We start from the raw sequence: 23996 nt of genomic DNA on the forward strand, positions 1-23996 counted from the left end.
GCTCAGCTTTGCATGTTTCTCTACCCCTTTCAGTGGCACAGCTTTAGGTACCAGATGGATCTCCATGTAGTTGGACTTGACTGGGGTTGGTGTTTTTCCAAATGAGCATGGTAAGTAAAGAAGGAAGCTGACTGTACATGCAAGTGAGAGACTGTGATGCGGCTGGGCACCTAAGTTGGTTAAAAGGAGGACTGGACACAACGGCCAGAGCAACAGAGAGAATGGGACAGGATGAATGGACTGTCAAAGTGTTAGAGGGAGTAAGCTGGAAAGATGGCTGGTGGTGTTTCCAGAGCTGGGTGTTTGGTTCGAGATTATGGGGTTATTAGTTATGGTAGGGATACTGGCTACAACCATGGGAGTGGGCAGCTGAGACAGGATGGAGTCAGGATCCCTGGGGAGGTGGAGGGAGATATCAAGGAACCAAGAAGCTACTGGAGGGGACAGCAGGAATAGGGAGGTTGGAGAGAGTTGCGAGTGAGCCAAGAGCTCCTGTCTTCAAAAAATAAGGAGTTCCCAGAGGCCTAGAGGGGACACCATAAGGAGAAGCAGGGGTGAGAGGGTCTGATCACACACATCAGAATCAGAGGTTGCTAGGAAGGGGAAAGGGCCAGCAGTCTGAAAGCAGAAATAAGAGAAACGCAGGACCTCTCTCCTGACCTCTGGGCTGCCAAATGAAGCATTTGGGAGAGAGTGGCCATCTCTTGAGAGACTGTGATGGAGCATGACCCTTGGGGGAGCCAGGAAGTTAAGTGAGTAGCCAGAGACAAAGCTGCGGGTCTGGGGCAGCACTTGGGCCACTTGCTCTGTAAACGGAGTTTTGCTGGAGTTCAGCTACACCCGTTGTTTTCATACAGCTGTTGTCCATTGCTGTTTTCCCGCTAGAGTTGAAAAGTCGGGACAAAGCGCACAGCTTGCGAGCTGAAAAATAAGTACCTGGCCCTTTACAGAAGATGTCTGCTGACCCCTAAATGGGCAGTGCCCTGTGGGGAGCAGAAGGCACAGTGGAAAGTTTTCAGAGATAGTGAGGGAGAGGGGCACAGGACACAAAGAACCATGTGGGAATGGGAGCCCGGAATCTTGGGCTCTTAGGATAACCAAGAAAAATAGGGGAAAGGACACATGGGGGCAGTTTCTGTTCTTTGTACGAGAGATGACTACTGATTCAGTGTCAGTAGAGTGTGTGCTGGGTTGTGGCCGGGGGCCAAGGGGGAAGCACAGGTATCAGAACTGGGGTCCCACATCTGACCTGCACTCGGGGCCAGGGCAACTTCATTCTTGAGGAATAGGCTTGAACCCGTGAAATGACTCATGCCCAGGGAACTGGATCTGGAAGCAGGGGAGGCTACAGCTGGGGACTTAGTTTTGCAGAAACTCAAATCCAGGCAGGGCCCAGCAAGGAGGGGTTGATCTAGATGAAGGATTTCCAAACTGTTCTATGGAACTGTTCGGGGACCTCTTGGGCAGCAAGGCCAGAGATAAGTGGCTGGAATAGAGTGGCTTTCATGGCTCTCTGAGTAACGCTTTGCTTGAACAATGGGTTCTGTAGCTAAAAGAAGTTTAACCACTCTGGCCAGACCACATCTAAAGTCATTCTCAGCCCTCTGATTCTTTCAGCTCAGCTTGGCAATTTGATGGTGTCATATGTTAGCTGGTGATGCCTTGAACCCCAGGCAGAGTTGCCAGGATGGGGGAAACGGGCTTCTTTCTCTGCAGAGAAATGTTCTTTCCACTGAAGTCTAGATCACCGAAATCTTAGAAAATGGAGACTAGTTTGCAAGTTTGTCAAACAACATTCCAAATCCAAACCAGATTTGGTTCCTAGTATTTCCTGGAAGAAAGCAATGTGCTTATTAGGGTACAAGATGTTCGCAAAAACATTATTTATTGAAGGGAACAGAGGTTAGACAACTTTCTTCTCTTTTCCCTGCCCCAACTTGATGCAGACACTTTATTAAGTGTCTGATTTTAATTTTGAAAGGGTAGAGAATTCAGGAGGGGGTCTAGGAGGTGTTCTTGGCTGGTAGGGGCTGGTGTGTTTCTCCTTGATTAAGTACTATAAAGCCAAACCCACTGCTTTGTGCCTACCTGTCCCTAAGGGCTGGGTTCAGATGCGGATGCTTGGTGGGGGCATTCTTCAGGAGTTGTATCTGGCAGTTCCTTAACTGGACTTGGAGCTTTTAAAAAGAGGACAACATGGCTCTAGAGGGCCCAGCAGATCAGAAAGGCAGGGCCACCATACTGGGAGAGAGAGAGTAGCAAAAGCCCTTGTGGCTGGAGTAGAATGTCTCAGGCAGGGGGATCTAGTGAGGATCCCTAGGTCCCTGGGTTGGGGTGGAGAGAGGTAGCTCACAGAGGCTTCTGAAGTCCTCCACACTTTCATTCATCAGTCTCATCTCCCCACTGTACCAAGGAGACTCTTCCACTTTAGGAAGGAAATGTGACAGGTCCGTGGGGGTTAGGCAATGCCTCTTGTCACAGGCCCCCAGCATGCCAATGCAGAAATGAGAGAGCAGCTCTCAGCCTGGCACTCAGGCTGCAGGCAGCCAAACTCAGCTCTCCCGGGGAAAGGCAGATTCCGTTCCGATTGTAGGAGGGCCCAAGAAACTTTCCCCTAAGTGGCTGCAGAGGAAGGGCCCAGGAGAGTAGATATTTCCCAGGAGATGTAAGGGAAGCAGACAGATATCCACTTAATATGGTTAAAAAAAAAGGGCAGGAAAAGGAGGCATAGCTGTAGAGAGGAGGCTGAACTACACCGTGTGTCTGTGTGTGTATGCGCGTGTGTGTGATTTTCCTAATTAGATGGATGGGCCAAGATTTAGACTAGACAGAGAGCCCCTAGGACCAATGCCCTTGGAGAAGAGAAACTGGGTGTCAAATATGTCCATGTGTGATAATAATGGGGGAAAAGCCCAAAGGGGCATGGTGAACCATAAGCTAAGCAGACCACTAGCATCGTAACCTCTGTGGCTTAAACAGTTAACCAGAGGCATCTTTTGGAAGAGAGCCAAATCTGGATGCTTTCCTCTTCATCAGCCTCACGGTCCCAGGAAGATGTGACTGAAATCTGGGCTGACCCCATGAAGTCTGCCCTCTGTGGTTACTGGGAGGAGCAGCAGGTGAGGGATAAGGCAAGGTCCAAGCAAGCAGAAGTCGCCAGCGTGCGGCCCATGGTAAGACATCTGCTCCTCCCCCCAAGCTCCGGTTTGAGCTCTGCCCTGTGCTTCCGGACGAAGGGGGCAGAACATGGGACACAGTCAACTCTAACTCATTCCATAAACATGAGAAGAAGATGTAGCTTCTCTGCTGAAACCAAATTAGTCCCTGAAGGCACCCTTATCTCTCTATCAATCTCCTTCCTGGGGCTCTTTTCTAGGCCTGTGTGAAAGGTTCCCTGGAGCCCCAGGCCGTGAGAAAGACTGAATTTGAAAGGATTTAGGGACATGTGGAACAAGGCACCTTAAATGCCTTTGTACGGTTTACAGAGTTAATTCAAGGTATTTGTTCTGTTATTCTTTGTTTATCCTGGTGTGAACAGAAGCAGGAAGATCTCTTATAGCGGCACCCTTGCTCTGAGTCCTCTGAAGCCAGATGTATGCTTGGCAAATACTCTAATAACTTTAGTACTTCTCATGTCACCCAAATATCTTCGGTGTTAATGTGGCCAAAATGTGTCATTCATTGGCTGTGCAAAAAAAGACAACAAAGAAAAACCCCTAAAACAGTTCCAAACAACCATAATAAGTCATCCAGATGGCCAGAGGCAAGGAAGTAACTTCTAAATGGTCTTGATTTTCTCTTGTTATTTCCTGCAGCAAAGACCGGACACTCCCATGAGATGATGAGTAGTGAGTGCTCTGGAGGAGTCCAGAAGGACCTGTGTCTTCACTGGGATGGCACAAACAGTGCCAATCAAAAACAGCCTCCTGGGGTGTGAGCCTAATGACATATTGACCTTGACCCTGAAGCCTGTTGGGACTGCACAGGAGTAAAAAGGCAAGGTGGCCACCACGTGACCACTCTCCAGGCTCAGAGAAGTGACGGATCAGCCCCGAGAGGCCTCAGCTTGTTCTTGAAGTAGACTGTGCTATGAAGGTGCCCTCCCTCCACAAAAGAGAGGGCTGGGTGGAAGTCATCAGCTGTGTCTTAATGAATTACATGTCACATAGCACATGTACGAATACTTCACAGAGCATCTTTTTGTAAAGTTACTAATTCCTAGATAAGGAGATTATCACTTCCGAATTTTGTTTATGACTTTTCACATTGCTTTTTTTTTTTTAAGCATGCATTGACCTTGCTTATCTTAGGCTACAGTGGAACAGCATGTCTGGGGAAGGTGTGTTTGGTTCTACTTAGGCCACGCACGACCTTGGCCCTTCACAGTTCTCTGCTGTCTCCTCACCCACCCATCTCAAGCAGCCTGTTTCCTGGGGCCCCAGATGAGGCCCACTGTAGAGGTGAGAGAGGGCATCCCTCACACCCTGTATGCCAGCTGCACCCTCGCCCCCATGCCCAGGGCGGCTCGCCAGGCCAACTGGACAAACCCTGCTCAGGGACACAGCAGGGGAACTGGCTTGAAGAGCTGTTGGGCCGCATGTGGTTGGAGATGGAATAAAAAGACCTCAAGCAGAGGAATCTCCTCAGCTGCATAGTGGATCCGGGGTTTCATTAAAAGCAGTCACATTCCACTCTGTGGTGTGTGTGTGTGTGTGTGCGCGCGTGTGAATGCACGCATGTGAGTGTGTGTGTGAGGGAGATGTTCCTAAGTAAGAGCTCTTTTCCCTTTGCAGAAAGTCTGAATTCAAAGTGACTTGTAATGGATTCTCTCATCTTGCCTGATGCCCAGTGCCACCGTGACCAAATCAGAGATACAAACAACAGAAGGAAATGGAGGCACATGTTGGTGGATGGTAAGGGGTGAGGGGAGGGAAGAGAGAAAAGTAGTGATACTTACCCTACAACCACAATTATAAAATCTAGTAAATTCCAACCATTGCGGAGGTAAGCGTTGGGATGAAAGAGAAGTCCATAGGCTATTACTTTTAAAAATGCTTCCACAGTAAAAATTATGAGAAAGAGATATTCCACTCGTTCCTAGGAAACAAAAATAGAAGGGAGAGAAAAATAAAGTCAATGAGATTGGGGATCTGGAAAGTTCTGAAGAGCAGATCTCACAAGCAGGTGGACGAGAGTGCTGCCCCTCTGTGGTAGGATCTAGGGGGACACTGGGTGGGACTCCCAAGCCAGATTACCAATTCCACAGTGTGCTCTAACCTTAGAGCTCCAATTCATTGGGCATTAAGGTGGTTTTTTTTTCTTCTTTTTTTCTTTTTTTTTTTTAAGCTTCAAATGTCCCCTGTTGAAAATGCAAATGTTAGGGTGGGGGGGAAATTACACATTTTGGAGAAACATCTTATTTAGTTAATCAGCGAATGTTTCATTGTACCTTCTCGGATGAGAACTCATAATGTCTTGATCTAGAGAGAAATGATGCCAAGACAGAGGACAACAGTGCTCAGAAAGGAGGGGACAGAAGCACAGGAAAAGTGTGCCACCACCTTGAGGTAAAAAACCCTGAAGGTAACAGAAACCATCTTGGGGGAGTGTACTAACCATGTTCTCAAAACGATAGACCAGAAATAGCCACAAAGAAGTTGAGACATTGAAAATCTCCTAACAGCACCTGACACACAAGCAATCTACTCATATACTCTGACCCTGAACTTGAAGTCTCTCTTTCTTGAGAAAATAAAAAAATCTCTGTACAAAGACATAGATCCAGTCAGCTGAGAAAATCAGCATTTCCAGGACGGAGGCAGGCACTGGGGTGGGGCAGTGAGGAGAAAAGGCTCATCTCTTTTCTCAAGGAGTGGGAGGTAGTGTTTTTCCTCCCTCTGCCACCTTGAAGAAGGCTTTGCATTTAAGGATGAAGCTCCTGTCCCTGGGAGCCCACACTTAACAGGACAAACTTGTTGGCTCAATTAGAGCAAGCCGACTCTGTGTGCTGATTCACTGGCTTCCCTCACCACTAATTGCTTTCTCCCACAACCTTGTTCCCAGTGCAGAGCCTTAATGGCCCCACTAGGGGAAGGCTGCCTGGATGCCTTCATGCTCCACTGCTCGCCTCTGCAGGAGCCTCAGCCCATCTCTCACTGGAGCCACAAAACCCTGGTCCATGTGGCATTTGGTCACAGATCCTCCAAGCAGGATAGGCCCAATCACAGCCCCCAGGAGGCAGTAGGTTCAGAACTCCTGGACCTATCTTCCCATCCTCTGTTGGGTCAGTTGGAGCTCTCTGAAGACCTCCAGGTCACACCCACACTGTGGAGAGGGGTCATCACCTGGGAAGGCATACCACCACCGCCCACCACCCCTTCTAGCCTGCTGGGAAGGTGCTCCAAGACCAGGGGCATTAGAGCCTGATGGGTAGCTCTGTGAGGGGAGGTGAGCCCACACACGTGCCTGTGCTCCCATCCATTCTTCCTGATTTGCTAGACTTGGAATGAGTGCTGGCCTCACTGTGCCCAGCTCAGGGTGAAGCATTTGAGGATGCAAAGTTTAAGAATGCCAGATTCTGGGCCCTACCCAGACCTACTGAGGCAGATCCCCTGGCTATGGAGCATGGAAATGTGAATTGCAGATGATTCCAGGTGTTTCTGAGGCACCCTAAAGTTTAAGAACCACTGGCCCATGTGCTAGCAAAGGCCCTGATCAGGCAGTAGCTGTGGGAAGGGAATGGAGAGGCTGGCATTAATCAGCACCTCAGAGACAGGATTGTCTTTTACTCACTACCCATTACAGCATCATTAACTTGGTCTGGCATGTGGCTGCCTTGGGTGGCGGAGCATGAACCAGGAACAAATAACAGCATGTGGGAGCCTCTGGTCTTTTAAAATTAGGTGACATTGGGTTAAAGTGTCCATCAGGATGGGGTTGAAAGGGAAAGCATGTTATGAAAGGCACAGTGCAACCCGATGGAACTTGTGGAAGTTGTGTGTGGAGGGAGGCATCCGATCAGCTGGAGTGAAGGCTCTGGGGCCGGAGAGGTGGGTAGGAGCAAGATGACCAGGGGCTTTGGGGCTGTCCCGGGGTGCTTGGATTCTATTCTGAGGAGACAGTGAATGTTGGAGTCAGATGCCAGTCCTATAATCTGGCACCGGCCTAGAGAGTGAGGGTGGTGATGGGGGTGGAGGGAGTCGGGGGGTGACCCATGCAGAGACCATGGAGGCTTGAGCCAAGGTAGACAGTGGGATTGGTGAGAACTAGGTGGATTTGAGAGATAGAAAGGATGTAATTTGGTTTCTGGTTCCATGTAGGGGTTGGGGGGAGAGGTAGCAAGAGAAGTATACTGTCCCCCTCCCTGAGTTTCCTAACTTGGGTGATCCTGGATGGTGATGCCTCTCACTGCAGTGGGGGACTTGTGGGGAGAGACATCACTTCTGGACTTGATGACTTAAAGCATTTGTGGGACTTTCAGTTGGGGCTACTGGTGATCAGACACAGGGGGTCAGAGGGTGTTCAGCTTGCAGAGGAGGGCTGAATGAGGTTGCCTTGGGAGAGCGTGCCAATTAAAGAGAGGAGAGATGAGGCTGGAATCTCTCTCCATGAGGGGCAAACTCATCCCCTGGAAAGCACTTTCACACTATGGGAATGTACCCCTTTGGCAGAAGTTACAGGATCCTGCTTAAAGTGCTTGAGTTGGAGAGACAGGAAGAATCTTTGAGGGTATCTAATTAACCTCCTCACTTGAAAATCCAGATGCTGATAAGATACTAAGGCCAGAGAGATCTGTGCAGAAGATGGGAATGCAGATTTCCTGACCCTAGGTCCCAAGGTCCGTTCATCTCATCTTGCCTTCCTGGGTGCCAAGGGAAAGTTTCTCACTGGTCCCTGCTTATCCCCAGAGACACAACTGGGTCAGAGTCCTCATACTAAGTTGTTTAAGGATCTGAGAACTGAAAAGGGTCCAGGGGGCGGTAAGAAGGGGTCCGGACAAAGAACCCTGAGAGGGGGCAGTTGCCCCTTGCTGCAGGGTCTGGACCACAGTCTTCTGTGCTGCTGAGAGCATGCACGTGCTTTGTTGTATTCATTCTGACCTTAGGGAAATGAATGCCCTTGAAGTTGATCCCACCCCCACAAACCCAAGAAGGAAACAAACAAAAATGTAAACAAGTGAAACACCTTGGTTGATCCTTTCAAAACATATGTTGTTTTGCCACAGAAACACCTAAGGGCAAAAATGAATGGAGTGGAGAATTGCAGAAGTTTGTCTAAGACCTTCCTCTTGCTGCTCCAATGCCTTGGCACCTCCGGTCCTGTGAACACACACTCCTTCATAGCCCTCCTCCTGCCTGAGTTCTGAGACCAGAGCTATGTGCTCTCCTGAATCCTGAGGGGCCACGGAGCTCTTTGAGAATGCACAACATTCAGCTTGTGAACTGCCCCCTTTTTTTCCTGTGATTTTGGGAACTCAGGAACTTTGGAAGCCAACCTGGAAAGACTAAGGTTCCCGTTCCTACTGTTCTGTGTTGAGGCTGGAAAAGGTCAAGGAAGCATGAAAACCTGCAACTGAGAGGACATTCAAGGCTGGAATGGGAATACACTGGAATGGAGTCCAGGGGCTCCTGGAGGACCCCCTTCCCAAATCAAGGGTTAAGTCCTACCTGCCTGGGGCAGGTGTGATGACTTCAGTCTTTAAGACGCTCCTGTCTTCCTTCCTTCCTATCCAGGGCTGTTTCCCCTTACTGCTGCCTTTCCATCTTCATCTTCTTCTCCCTTCCTTTCCTCTCTCCCTGCTCATTTCTCAGTGCTACCACTGGCAGGTGGTGCCCATGGCAACACCCATGTCTCAAATACTTAGAAAAATTCAATGGAGAGAGCCTCAGATTCCAGGAACCATGATGTCCTCTAAACACTTGTGGAACTAATAGACACTGATGAGTACAGTGTTTATTTTAGTTTTCCCTTTACCTTTTCATGTACCTGTATCCTACCTTTCATTCTATAGGACAGAGACTCAATTATCTTTTGATGGTGATAATCTTGATTCTGGTGCCATTGGCTGTGTGTCTTTGGGCAAGTCACTTTACTTCTCTGGGTCTGTCTCCTTGTCTGTTAAAGAACTAACTAAGCATTAAAAAAATGCAGTGCTTCAGAGAGCCCTGGGCTTCCACAGTGCTTCTCTGGGAGTAGTTACAGGTTAGGGAAGGCTGAGAAAGTGGGGCTTTGCTCACTGACAATCCTCCCCCCGCCACCTTGAACCAGAGCAGCACCATTTGAACCCACACACTAAGTTGTCCAAGGATCCTTACACAGTTCAAAAGAGTCCAGGGAACCCGTATGATGGGGTATGGACAGACACTACACAAGAAAAAGAAATAGCCATCTCTGACTAGTCTGGAAGACTTTTATTGGCTTTATATGCTGGTTTCTGCATTAGATTTTCTTTGAGAAGAGGAATCACTGCTTTTTTGTCTGTTTTTCTTGGAACTTTGAACACCAATTTCAAAGTGATAGAGGACTCCCAAAGTCTCTTCAAAATTCTATGGCAAGTGAAGAGGCCAATTCCTGGTATGTGTGCAGTTTTGCCTAAGTCCCAGTCAGATTCCAAGATATGGAAAGGAACAAAGAGTTCCTCTCCTCATTGTTCTAAGGATCACTATAAATACAAATAGATTTTATAATAAAAAGGTCCTTCAGTAGGAGATCACTAATATTTGTGCTTTAGGAGAACATGGACTCTTTATGAGCAGAAGCCATGCCAGGGTAGAGCTCTTCAGACAAGGACAATCATGTCATGTCTATACACCTGTGCATGTTCCTGCACACACACACGCACACACACACATATGTACACACACATGGCACAGCTGGGTGATGTCCACCATCTGTGTTGAACACTGTACAGCTAATACCCGCTATATAACAGACCAAGTGTGAGAATTCATACTAAGAGAGCCTGTGTGTATTCACTTAAATTTATGCAAGTGTATTTATTGAAGCTGCCAAGATTTCTACACCAAATAGAATTGATGAGAAGCCCAGTCATACATCTCAGTACAAGGTGCAAAGACAAGAAACACAATAATAATGTGTCAAACAGCACCTTGTATTCCAGATTGTTTCATAATTCAACTTGACCTCTAAAACAGCCTCCTGACTATCTCTAATGAAGGGAGATGAAGAAACTGGAATGCCTTAGTTCCTACTCTCTAATTCTTCTCTTGGTCCTTCACTCCTTCATTCAGTAGGTCACACACATTTCCTGAGGGTCTGCTCTGCCCCACACCACTTGCTGCATTGCAAGTGTCTCTTAGGACACGGAGGGACTTGGCAAAATATGAGAAGTTGGAAGGACCTCCTACAAGGACACACATCCCAAGCTCCTCCTTATATAGAAATAAGAGGACTTGTCCAAGGCCACACATCCACCCCATAGATGAGTAGTTGTGTATCCCAATGGCTGGTCTGGCGTTGCTCCTGCTGTAGCACAGCTGTCTCTGTCTGTGGACTGACTGGGATCCTGGATTACTGTGCCCATCAAGGGCCGCTGGGCAGTAAAGGGCCACCTACGTGGTGTGACTGGAAGGGAGGGAAGCAGGGATCCCCAAGTCTTCCTCTCTTGGGGTCTCTATTGGGGCCTGGAATCCAGCCATTAAGAAGCCTTTCTTCCATCAGCGGATGAAGGATATTCATACAAGGGCATATTAGTCAGCCATTAAAAGGAATAAAGGTCTGACAGGCTACAACATGGATGAGCCTTGAAAACATGACACTAAGTGAAAGAAGACAGTCATGAAAGGACAAACACTGTAAGATTCCATTTATATGAAGAGTGTAGGATGGGCAAATTCACAGAGACAGAAAGTAGAGGAGAGTTTATAGAGGAGGGAGGGAGGAACTGTTTCAGGGCATGACAAATTTTGGAAGTAGAAAGTGGTGATGGCCACACAACATGTGGAGTATAATTAGTGCCCCTGAGGTGTGCACTTAAAAATGGTTAGGATGGCAAATTTTATGTTATATAGAGTTTACCATAGTGAAAAAAAAGAGAAACATTCCTTTGGATCTTAAAGGTTTTCCTTAGGGATCTCCAACCAAAGTACATGATGATAAACCTATATCAGCCTTCACTTTCATGGGGACTAACTCATCAGAAAGTTGAGAGCGTAATCTTCTGTGAAACCCTGGACAGACGCCTGGACAGATGCCTGGGGCACCTGGATTGGGAATAAGGGGGCTGGGAAGGGACGTGGAGTCCCCTGAAGATGAATGCTTCAACTTCACAATTTTTTGAGGGCAGGCCCTTTCCAAGGGCCTCATTTAGAAGGTGTCTGGTGGTTCAAATGGTCTGGTCTTAAGACTCAGGACTTCTAGCAAAGAAAGAGGGGACAGGACAAACCATTTAATACCCTAAGAGTAAAGCAGCTTTGGAAAAAAACATTTCACCTATTTAGTGAGGGCAAGTAGCAACTGAGGTTGAGTGAGTTGAGAAGTATGTCAATGTTGTCGGTTTTACAGTAGCTCAGTTTAAAAAAAACAAAAACTCTCCTCCAACTGGACTGTTTCTCCATGCTTATCCATGATGCTAAGTTGAAGTGACTTATCCACTTACTAATTTCTCAAGTTCACATCTTCCCCTCAGGAGGCCCGTCTTGCCTTGGCTGCCCCAGCCCAGAGGCACCTGCCTCAGATCCAAAGAGTGCCAAGCAGCCCACCTCAGATGTCGGGGTATGGGCCTGTCTGCTCCTCCTGGACCCTTCACTGCCCTTGTCTCCAAGACCACATTTCTGTCCATCCCTGGGTCCCTCCCCAGTCCACGGACTGTGTAAACCCCCACAGGGTAGAGACTGGCCTGCTTCAGCTTTCTGTCTGGTGTCCACTATGTGGTCAGTACAGAGGGAACAGTCAACCTTTGTTACGTCTGCCTGCATCCCCCTCTTGGAGTGCCCGAATGGCACATGGGCCAGCCTCTTGCCCACAGCAGGAGGTCCCTCCAGTTGATCTCCTCCACCTCAGGCTGCCATTTCCTTCTAAGGTGGCCTGTCCTTCATTGGGCAGCTCTGGCTGTCAGAATATGGCCAGCCCCCTCCCTCTCTAAGGAGTTCGCTTTGGCTCAGGGATATTACCTTTTCTTTGGGGGTAATGGAGTGGAGAGGGTGACAGATATTACCAATCAGGGCTGAATTACTCCTGGGGACAATGGGGCATTTGCTTAGTGACCTGTGGGCTAGAATGTAATCTCCCAAATGGAGAGAGTGTGCAGCAGTGGCCTCAAAACTCTCGTAAATGCCCCCCCTTCTTTTGAGGAGTCACACCAACACTTGGCCCAGGGAAATGGATGCTGTCTGTTCTGCCTGTCCCCAGTGCCCATCTCCATCTAGGCCTCCTTCCCTGGTTGGGAATTAAAGCAGCTCCCTAACCCCTCCCATTGACATCTGGGCTGTTTTACTGCATAATAATCTCCAACAGCTCCCCTCTGCCTTAAAGTGGAATCTAGCCTCGTTAGCCTGGCTCCCAGGTCTGTCACAGTCCCACCCCACCTGTCCCTCCTGCCTTATTCTCAGCCACCACCCTGAGCTCCAACCACATTGAAAGGCTCACCACCCCCAAACCAGACAGGCTCTTCTGCGCAACCCTCTTCAAGTCTCGCCCCTTTCTCTACCTGGCTGACTCCATCTCAGATCCAAGCCAGCTCCAGTGTCATCTCCTTGTGTGGACTTCTCAAACTTCCCCTGCCTCCTCTGCCCCCAGTGGGCTGGAATTAGTCAGTCCCTCTCCTCAGCTGTAGCACCCTTTCTTCAGATGATAGCACTCATCACAAACTGTGTGTTTTGTGTGTGTTTCTCCTCTCCAGGGGCAGAGGGGGTGCAGAGCAGAAGCAAGTGTCTTTGCCACCTTTGGTGAAGAAGTGTCTTTAAATGAAAGGCAAAGTGACAGAGGAGAGAGGGCTTTGGAGTCAGATACACCTGATCACATTATTTCTCTATGACGAACTACATAATTTTCCTAAACTTTGGTTTCTTACCAGTAAAGTGGAAATCGTGGTAATTATGAGAACTAGAAACCAGAGTCATCACTCAAATGGTAGCTGCTGTCATTCCTGCCATCCTAGCACCTGCACACAGTAGGGGTTCTGCACAGGTTCATGGAGTGGACATCCCTGCTCAAGGGGACTCTGCGTGTTCGCCCCTGAGGTCCTGGCTCTGCTTGTTCCCATGACAGCCTGCTGGGCAGCTGGAGTTGTCAGTGGCACCAGCCCTGCTGCCTTTCCCTGTCTCTTCTCCTTCCCTGGCCTCAAGGCAGGTAGCACAACTCACTTCTGTGCCTCTTTAGATCCTCTTGACTTCAACAAAAACTAGAGACTTAGTCCTCATACCTACTTTCGATGATCAAAGCAACTTAAAAACAAAACAAAAACAAAACTTTCTCTGTATCCTGTTTGCTGGGTTCCACGTGTTCCAAATGTCCTTCCCCCATCTCCCACTTTAGCCCTTAGATCTACAGTAACGGCTTCTATTCTGGCAAAAGAACCTCCCAGCCTCAGAGCTGTGGGCATTTCCCTTGTGTCTCTGGGAACTTGACAACAATCTGCCTCTTGAAGTGGCTTATTTCAGTTATGGCAGACAAGGGTGAAGGATGACAGTCAGTGCTTTTTAGGAGTAGAGGTACCCATGGATACGGGAGGTTTGCTAACCATGTCGTAATCACCACAGTGATAACTCACTGGGTAGCACTTTACAGTTGAGAAGGCACTTTCCCAGACATTTTTATGTTGAGTCTCATGATCTCTTTGTGAAACAGGAAGGGTGGGTACTTTCTCTCCTTTTATTCCTCCTACTCCCACTTTTCTTTCCTCCTCGCATCACCATCATCACCATCACCACCACCTTCACCACCATCATCACCACCTCCACCACCATCATCATCATCACCATTGCCATCACCATCACCACCTGCACCATGATCACCATCACCACCATCACCTCTGCCACCTCCACCATCATCACCACCACCACCATCACCATCACCACCTGCACCATGATCACCATCACCACCATCACCTCTGCCACCTCCACCATCATCACCACCACCACCATCACCATTACCACCTGCACCATGATCACCATCACCACCATCACCTCTGCCACCTCCACCATCATCACCACCACCACCATCACCATCATCACCTGCACCATGATCACCATTACCACCATCACCACCACCACCTCTGCTACTTCCACCACCATCATCATCACCACCACTGCCATCACCATCACTACCTGCACCATGATCACCTCACCACCATCATTATCACCACCTGTACCATGACCACCATCACCAGCTATACCATGATCACCATCTCCACCATCAGCACTACCACCACTATTATCATCACCACTGCCATCACCATCTCTACCGTGAGCACCATCACTAACTCCACCATCATCACTACCATCACCACCTCCACCTCCACCTCCACCACCACCACCACCACCACCACCACCACCATTTCCTCTTCCTCCACCACAGCTGCTGTTAACACCTGAGTCTGAGCCTGGATGTTTTAGTTATAATATTAATAGTAACTCTGCGTGATAGATTAAAAATATTATCTCCATTATATACACAAAGAAACTTGTCAAAGAGATTTATTAATTTTCCATAAAGTCCTGCAGTTAGTAGGCAGTTGAGCCAGGACTCTAAGTTTAATGTTTTTCCCTTTGTTTGTGGTTATAGCGATAGATGGACCCTACCAACTCAGCCCTCAATGATCCCAAGGCCCATTTACTTGGCACCACTGTGAGAATAGGAAGTGCATGGGGATTTGTTGGGGCTATGCTGACTGATTTTTGTTGAAATCCAGCAACAAGAAGCAAGTGCTTGAGATGCACAGCCTGCTTGGCTCAGGGCACTCTGTATTCCCACTGACAGTGTGAAACATGTGGCTGAAGATGCTGGCTAGAGTATGGACTCCTACACTCTCTTCCCACTCCTAATCAAACCTGGTCACTATTTGTGAGCAGCACTGTGGCCATAAACCAACCACTAGTCTAACCCAATGGAGGCCAGTTTTTCCCTTCTATCCATTGGCTATGGAAGGGGCATGTAACTCATGCCTGGCCAATGTGACATGAAAGGAAATTATTGGGGATGCCCCCAGAAAAGATTCCTCATTGATTTAAAAGGGAAAGAGAGACATACATTCAAAAGAGCACTATAATCTCTTTTTTAGCTGGACACGCTCATCATGTCTGTATATGAAGCTTGGAACCATGGCAACCATTTGGGGATCATGAGGACTACTAGTTGAGGACAAGAGTGACATGCTGATGGTGGCAGAGAGAAAAGGTAGAAAGAACCAGACTCCTGGATAAAGTCGTTGAACCAGTGAATTAACTCAACCAACTTTGGTGCCATCCTAATTTGTGGCTTATTTTATGTGAGATAAAATTTCCTTATTGTAGAAACCATTTCAAACTGAGTTTTCAAGCACTTGCTTCTGAAAGCGCCCTTGCTGATAGGCTCTATTTGCTATCTCTACACGTCACTCCCCGTTCAGCCTCTTTATCCCACTGCCTTCTGTGCTTTCACCCCTTATCAGCCATTTGGGCACATTAGAGCTAGGCTTAGCTTCACCCAGCCGGGAAAGACTAGAGCTCATAAACACTGTAAGACAAATGCTCCTCTGTCTCCCAGTTAGCTCTCGGCCTGTGCGTGAGATGCTTATTTCAGATCATGGTCTCAGACTAGATCTAGAGAGCTCAGCCCAAATCCCCATCAGAGGGTAGCCCATGTAGTTCTGCGCTTAGCCTTGTTTCAGTGCAGGGCTGTCAAGACAAAGGATACAGCTGCATGAGGCAGTAACATTACAGTCCTGAAAGAGGTTGGGTGAAGAGGCACAGAAGATCCCCTTCAACATCCCAGCACCAGAGGCCTGGAGATGGAGGATATGGATGCAGACCTGGCATTTCTCTCCCTAGTGTGGGTTTGTTTGTTTTTTCACCCTCAAAGGATGAAGAAATTTCTGAGCAAGGAACTTTCCAGAACCTCATTTTTATCATGCCACATCCCTCCTCAGGAACTTAAAGGGATTCCTTACTCCTAGTTGATTAGGCCCCAGCTTTTCTGCTTGAACTTTTCCCTTCCCATACTTTGTCTTTTCCCAACACCCACTACTCGAGTTAAGATGCTACTTTCCTGTATACCTAGTTCTATTCCAGCCTCTGTGACTTCTAGCGTGGCATGTTCTTACTTCCTCTGGGGCCAACTGGATTCCTCCTCCCATCAGGGGGTTGCTTTGACTTCTCTAAGGCTTTCAATCTCCTTTCTCTGTGGGCCCTACACCCTTCAGGGCAGTCATTTGGAGTTTTTGCATAAGGCTTTATGGTATGTTTTAAACACCCTCAGACTGGCAAGTGTCCTGGATTTCTCTTCCCCCACCAGGAGTGTGAGTGCACCGAGGGCAGGAACTATATGTCACACTTTCCCTCTGTCCCCCACTGTGTCTTATACAGGGCTGGGAATTGAAGGCTCACAGATCCTTCCAAGTGCTGAGTCCAAAGGACACCTAGAGGACATCGAGGTTGATTTTGCAGTCTTGGCCTTTTTCACGCACCTTGCGCTTTTTGCTTTACAATGTGCTTTCACATCGTCCTCTTATCTGCTCCGCAGATAGCCCCGTGGGTCCACGGGCTGTTGCCCAGCCCTTGATGTGCAACTCCAGGGGATAGAAAGGAGGGGCTCTTGCCCAGCAGCAGCCTTACCCTCTGCCCCCATGAAAACACGTAGCATGTCACTATGAAGAACATGTACTGAGGGGCCCACCCTGAAGGGCACGGAGACTAAGGACTGAGATTGCAAAGGTTATCAGACTTTGCTCTGTCCTCTAGGGCCTCATGGTCAGGCCAGGAGGCAGGAAGGATGTACCTGATGGAGAGGAATTCTAGCACAGGGTCACATTTGCTACCTGCCAAATGACTCCTGTAGGTAAGAAGCAGATTAAGAACTTGGAAAAAGGTGGATTTCCAGGGGTTGGAGGCTAAACATATATGATGTGAGCTGGGCCTGAGGGGTGAGCCTGGGTGCAGTGAGGTGATTTCCATATGGGAAGTATAAGTTCCCACAGAGACATAAGGAGAAGACCATTTTTGCTAGAGAGTTTGCACTGTGGGAGACAAAGCTGGAGAGACAGGTAGGGTCTAAATTCAAACAGGTTTCAAGCGACAGGATAGAGTCTGTACTTCATACGAGGGAGCTGTCCCTGGGATTTAAGGTCTGTGGTGACTTGGACTGATGATGGTTTGTGATCAAGGGGTGATGTGTGCCAACATACGTTTTATGAAGATGAATATGGAAAGCAGTCCCAGACAGATTACAGCAAAGTTGGGAGACCCTGCAGTAGTCCAGGAATGAGGTGACAATAATTTGAACCAGAGAAGGATGGAGCAGTGGGGTACGGACTGGTTCAGAAAACACTAAGACGGGAGGTGGACAGTGAGGGGACCATTAAGCATGACAGCAAACTTCATCCAGAATGATGGGAAGAAGGAGTGTTATGTGTGGAGTCCAGAGCAGGAGCTGGCCAGGGCCAGCAGAGTGGCCTGGGCATGCCACACAAGGTCTCTGGGTTGTGGTGTCCTTACCCACTGAATGCAAAGTGTGGCCATATAATCTCCACTCCCCTTCCTGCCTCTGGCTTGAAGGCTACCCAGCATAATGGGAATTCCATGGCACTGGCAAATCTGAGTTTTAAATTTTAGATCTCTTAGCTATAAAATGGAGATAGTATCTTCCTGTTGAGACTCTTAAAGACTGAGGGGAAAATGTACGCTAACATGTTAAATAGGAAATACTTGAGAAATGTCCCCCTCCCTCCCCCCTTCCCAGTGGTTCTAGAATCCCATGGTATCTGAGATGTCACACAGACATGACGAGGAGGAGAAGCAACAACATCCAAGTGAAAATGTGTGCAGGGCAACTGGAGACGATGGTGGGTCAGAGCTGAAGGCATGGGTTCGAGAAACCATCTGTGTAGATGAAGTTGTGATCGTTACGTGCAATCCATGGTCAAAGAACAAGGTGAAGTTGATGGGCACAGAGGCGAAAGGTTTGTGAAGGGGATGCTGGCAAGGGGGTGGCCTGTAGAGGCATTTACCAAGACCAGCATCATTTTTGCCATGTCCACATATGTTTAGTATTGTTTACCTAATACTTCTGCTTTCAATCAACTTGTTTTTTTCATATAGACATTTAGGAAGGAGATTTTTTTTTTTAAACTAGAAATATCCCTGCTACCATAGAAGGTGACATAAAAAGAATTATTAAAAGTGTTTGTCCATGTACTACCTAAAATCATCTCACATGGCAGCCAGGATACTTGCCACACTTGGGGAAACACTGTGCTCGAGAATTGTCCCTTGAAAGGATCAGACTGACTCTATGTGGCTTCAGAAGATGGGACTCATTGGTAGACATGACAGGGAGGCTGATTTTGTCTCCTAGGAGAACTCTTTAGAGCTGGTATTCTCCAGTATCGGGAAGGGCTGTCTTGGGGCAGGTCACCTGTGAGTATGCATTCAGGGACGAAGCCTCAGGTAGAGCTTACACATCTCTTGCAAGGTCCCTCTGATGACTAGTGGTACTTAATACCATGAAGTGACCTCACATCTGTGAGCAAGATGGAAGCAAAGGAAGTGAGTGCATGAATGGATGCATGGGTGATGGATGGATGCATGGAGGGAGAGAAGGGCTATTGTCCATGCAGGCATGGGTCCAAGGGCAGCACAGGGCTTCTGCTGTTTTGACTAGCCCTCTCTCCTCGCAAAGCACCTGGGCTTGCCCGGGCCTGAGGTTGCTCCGGGTCTTGTGGCCCCACAAGAGCACCACCCCTGTGTGTCCACTGGATCCACCAGGCTGGATGCCTCTTCCGCCTCAGCTTCTCAGCCTACCTCCTGTGCTGAGACAGGCAGGTGGCACCATTGATCCAGGCTCCTCAAAAACCAACAGTCAAGGAAATAAATGCCCACCAGCGGCAGCCCAGCCACACTTTCCATATGGTTCAGAGATGTTAGCATGGACATCAATTTCAGGGAAGAAGAGCCATGGTTGGGCAGCCAGGACCCTCTCTGCCTAAGTGGTCTCTGGTGCCAAAGGGAACACTCCCCTCACCCAGCCTCTGTTTCTGCTTTTTTTGCTCCCTTAATGCTCTGGTTCTGTCTTGCTGGCTTGCCCAGAAGGTGTGGGAGGACCATCAGGCTTTGTGGTGTGCAGAATGCATCTGGGCACTAAACATCAGGCTGGAGGGAACCTGGAAGCTTTTGGGGTCCACTGACTTCTTTTCCAGATGAGGACAGTAAGGCACAAAGAGGGGTAAGGACTTGCCCAAAGCCACAAAGTTGCATAATACAAATGACATGGTAATAACCCCCATTTACACGATTTTTTTAAAGTGCATTGCACATATGACTTTCTGATCTACTGCATGCTTCCTCGAGCATCTAAACTTCCACAGCACTTCTGATAGGACCAGGGCCACGATGGGGGAATATCCTGCCCCATGCTGTAGTGAATGGTGAGCACACCTAGTTCCTCCATCAGATGGAGGTCAGGGCCCATGCTGCATCTGGGTATTGGCATGCCCGAAACAATGGCATGATACTGGTCGCAGAGCCACAAGGATGATCTGCTGCTGGCTACCCTGATTCCTGTGTACATCACTTTACCTTCTGGGCCTCAGTTTCTTTAGCTGTCATACAAAAATAATAAAACCTCACAGGGAGGCGGTGAATTTGAAATAAAAGTACAAAAATAATATTTATTAAGGCCTTTTGTAGTTGTCAAAGTGTTGTGTAAGTGTGAGTTATCATTACCATAAAAACGAGCAAAAAAGAAAAAACAATGACCTAACATGTGACTTGAGCAGAAAGAAGCCCTGAGTTCTCAGTGAAGACTAAAGCAGACATGAAAGCTCCTTAAGCATGAGCTCTGTGAAGGGCCCTGGAGCGGGGCTGCTGCCCCCCGCTCGTGCCAACACTCACCTCTGGCCTCCCTCTGATGTCTGATAGCCTCAGCCACCTATCCCCTGTAGTACTGACAGCGGGGTTATTCGGTGGAGAATCACAGACTCCTAGAGCAGAAACCGAACCCCACAACATTGGAGCCCCTTCCCCAAGCTGCTACAGCAGGTCTTCCAGGTCGGCTATCAGGATCCTGCAGACACTGATGACACCTGGGGCCACGGAGAGTCCAGGGCAGCAATGGTGCAAAGGTAGGGACTCTGCTCCGCGGGCGACTTCAGCCCACCTCCTGCCCCAGCAAATCTGTGAGTTCACCCCTGATGTCCGTGCCTCATTTCCCCGCTGGCCACCTGCCTCCCCAAGGGGGCTCACTTGCTTCTCCTCCAACTCGTGCTCGGCTTCTAGAGCATGAACTCCTCTCGGAAACTGGCCGAGGCCTCTACCAAAAGCAGATCTAGTTTAAAAAGTGTTTCCTGCAAACTGCAAACAGTCATAATTTTGGCTTTTTGTGGGTGTCTCCTTTCCCTTATAAAAACGGGCCTGTTCTCCTTGCTGATCAGTTCAATTATAATGATAGAAACCAGAGAGCTATAAAACCCGGGGACATGCCCTGAGAGAGGAGTTGTGGTAACAGTGATTCATGGTCTGTTCCTCTGGGGACCTCCACAGAGATAAGATGGGTTTGAGCTGTCTCCCAGATGAAGACAGATTTTGTGGTAGGTGACAAGGGGGATGGGACTCTTGGGAGCCATGATGCCTGGGTTCCCTGTGCTCACCTTGACTTTCACTGGGTCCTGAGGAAGACAGCTCACGGCCCAGCAATGCAATGGTGCTTGCACACTGGGCTTGTTGGTGGGATTCCCCTCATCCTTTAGTGGCCACCAAATGAGGTTACTGGATCTGAACGCCTCACAAGTGGGCCAGACTCTTGGCTCCTGGGTCTTGTCCCCTGCCAGACCTGGGCACAATACTCTACAGAGATTATCTCCCAACCACCCTGGGAAGTGGGGACCATCATCATTCTCATTCTGCAGGCTGGAGTCACGGTCTGCCTGGCACCAAGCTGGTGTCTTAATCAGTATGTTTACACGACCTCTCAGCATACAGCAACACATTTGGATCCCTGGATTCTGTGTTGCCTCTTACTGTTTCCTGTCTCTGGAAACAGAGCAAGGGCAATGAGCAAGCTGTGGCAGTGAGAGCCCCGACCTGGAAGTCGGAAATCTTGGGTTCTAATTTTAGTTTCACCGTCATCAAGCTCGGTGACCTTGGTCAGCCACACAGCCTCCGTGAACTTGATTTTCCTCATTCACACAGGAGCAGGCTGGGTTCTGTCCGTGGATTGCAAACTTTGGCTCTCTGATGGCTACCTAGAAACGTCCTGGGCACTTGTTAAAAAGACAGCCCCCTGGGCCTCCATCGCAGATCTGTTGAATCAGAATATTCTGGGAAGGGCCCGGGAATCTGGATTTCTAACAGGCTCCCCAGCTTTTGGAAAGTGTGCAGGCTGGAAACTGCAGGTGTGCATGGTTTCCATGGATCTTTTCAGCTATAAGATTCTCAGACATATCTCTGCCTCCTGGGAGCGAAGAGGCTCTGTGGGGACAACCTGGCCCTGCCCTCCTGACAGCAGGTGTGGAGCTAGGCCTGCAGCTGCCCACACGGAGCAACGTGTGGCTTCTGTAGAGACATCGGAGGCCAGGGACAGCGCTGGGGCACCAGGTGACGCTGAGTGAGCAGCCGGTGTGTTTCCAGGGTGGGAGGCTCAGCAGCAAAGGAAGGCTGAGGGACTTCAGGGTGCTCAGGCCTGCTCTCTGCCATCAGCCTGTGGTGACAGAGCTCCCCGTGCCCAGCTTTGGGGAAGAGCTGTGGGGAACACACAGGAAGGACTTTCCGTATTCCTGTGAGAATACCAGCTGTACAACCAGAGCTGCCCTGTATCCAGGAAGGAGTATAGAGTGAGTGGTGATGGAAGAACAGAGATGGGGGCTGTGGGAGTTTAGAGGGTAAGGGGGAAGGAGAGGAAGTGGTGTTTACTGAGCACCTGCTGTGTCCTAGCACCGGGCCTCACACGTACCTGGCCCCAAGGATCCAAGAGCTACAGGTGACCCTCCCTGAGCTGGGTAGGGAAAGAGCAGGCAGGGGAAGCAAAGCCAAGGCAAGCGTGAGGGAGATTAGGTCTACTGATTCCTGCAACCTGTCCTGGGAACTAGCTGGAAGACTACATGAGACCACGCCTCAAGGTGTCAGGGCCCTGTTGCTATTAACCATCTGTAGGTCCTCAGGCAAGACACTGAGGGTCTCTGGATTTCAGTTAGAAATAAGAAGACCTGTTCCACTGACTCATGGGATGAAATAGAACATAGCGGGTCTGTAGAAAGGTAGGGTCACTGCTGAAGTCTTAGGCCTTAGTGCGTACAGCCTCCTCTCTCACTCTGCACACTTCCTCCCTCGCCAGAGTTGGCCTGAACACCCAGGCACATGGAAACCCCCTCCTCCATGAGCTCTGCTGGGCTCGCCAGGCACCGCTGGGCTCCTGGTGCACAGAATACTGTGATGTTCCTGGGAGTGAGCAGAGGAACGGTATCTATCAAACAGCTCCCAGCATCTCCTGCAAATTTCTGAACTTGACACACAAGCCATATCCTGGACCCCTAGTCCACTATGCTGGCATTCTTATAAGATGAGAAACAGACACACACAGGGAGAAGACCATGTGACAACAGAGGCCGAGGTTCAGGTGATGCATCTAGAACCCAAGGAATGCCAAGACTTGCTGACAACACCAGAAGCTCAAAGAAAGGTATGGAACAGATTCTCCCCCTAGAGAACAGCCCTGCTGACACCCTTAGTTTGGGCTCCCAGCCTCCAGCACTCTAAGAGAATACATTTCTATTGTTTTAAGCCACTCAGGTCATGATGTTTTGTTAGAAGGCCACTGCCTGTGATGCTCCCAGATTCTCTTCACACAGAACTGATGTGACACGGCACGGGCATGGGGTCAGCTGCAGCCTTGCCGGTCTCCTGACCACCCACTGCCAAGTCACCACCCAAAACAAGCAGAGAACTCTATTTTTATTTTTTTAACAATAATTTTTTATTATGTTATGTTAGTCACCATACAGTATATCCTTAGTTTTTGATGTAGTGTTCCATGATTCATTATTTGTGTATAACACCCAGTGCACCATGCAATACGTGCCCTCCTTAATACCCATCACTGGCCTATCCCAGTCCCCCACCCCCCTCCCCTCTGAAGCCCTCAGTTTGTTTCCCAGAGTCCACAGTCTCTCATGGTTCATTCCCCCTTCTGTTTACTCCCCCTTCATTCGTCCCTTCCTTCTCCTACCGATCTTCCTTTAATGTGCTCTGTTTCTTCAGTAGTGCCTCTAATGACATGTCCAACCTCTCAGGGGGCATCCCATTGGGTTGGGAGTTCACTGGGATAATGGGAGTCAGAGCACAGAGACATGGGGTCCACAGGCTGGACGCTCCTTTCAGGGGGAGCAAAGCTGGACTCTGAGACGGCTCCATTCTTCTACTGACCCACCAACCAGCTACTAGCTGTGGCCTTAAACTTCAGCAGAGTGTCTTCCAGGTGCCGCACACTGTGGGGCACACAGAGCCTGAGAAAAGAAGAACTTCACCCTCAGGGAGGTGGCAGTCTAGGTTGGTAGGACTAATACCTGAAAAAAAACCCCAATCACCAAGTATGTGATTAATTGGCCATGGCCAATGCCATAGCTGGCTTCATTTGCCAGGGAGGCTTCCTGGAGAAGGTGGCCAGTGACCTGAGTGCTAGGGAAGGTGTAGAATGGAAAGCTGGAGGACAGGTGGGGATCCAAGGTGAGCAGCCAAGCCGCTCAAGCACAAGGTGTCTGAACACCGGGCTAAAGCAGGGGTCTGCAGGGGAGGATGGCATAGAGGCTGGAAAGGCAGGGTGCAGTCCCATCGGGGAGGGCGTCACCTGTCAGG

General features: G+C 49.0%; 1 protein-coding gene across 3 annotated transcripts in view; it reads right to left on the reverse strand.

The window, feature by feature from the left end:
- CACNA1C (calcium voltage-gated channel subunit alpha1 C) overlaps positions 1-23996 on the reverse strand; it is a 646718-nt gene that overhangs the window by 258393 nt on the left and 364329 nt on the right. For all 3 annotated transcript variants that reach the window (XM_057319003.1, XM_057319002.1, XM_057319004.1), the window contains exon 4: positions 4958-5097. In XM_057319003.1, coding sequence (XP_057174986.1) covers positions 4958-5097 — 140 coding nt within the window. The remainder of the gene's footprint in view (positions 1-4957; positions 5098-23996) is intronic.

This window comes from Ursus arctos, unplaced genomic scaffold (genome assembly GCF_023065955.2).
Source record: "Ursus arctos isolate Adak ecotype North America unplaced genomic scaffold, UrsArc2.0 scaffold_26, whole genome shotgun sequence".
In the NCBI taxonomy this organism is placed as follows: domain Eukaryota; kingdom Metazoa; phylum Chordata; class Mammalia; order Carnivora; family Ursidae; genus Ursus; species Ursus arctos.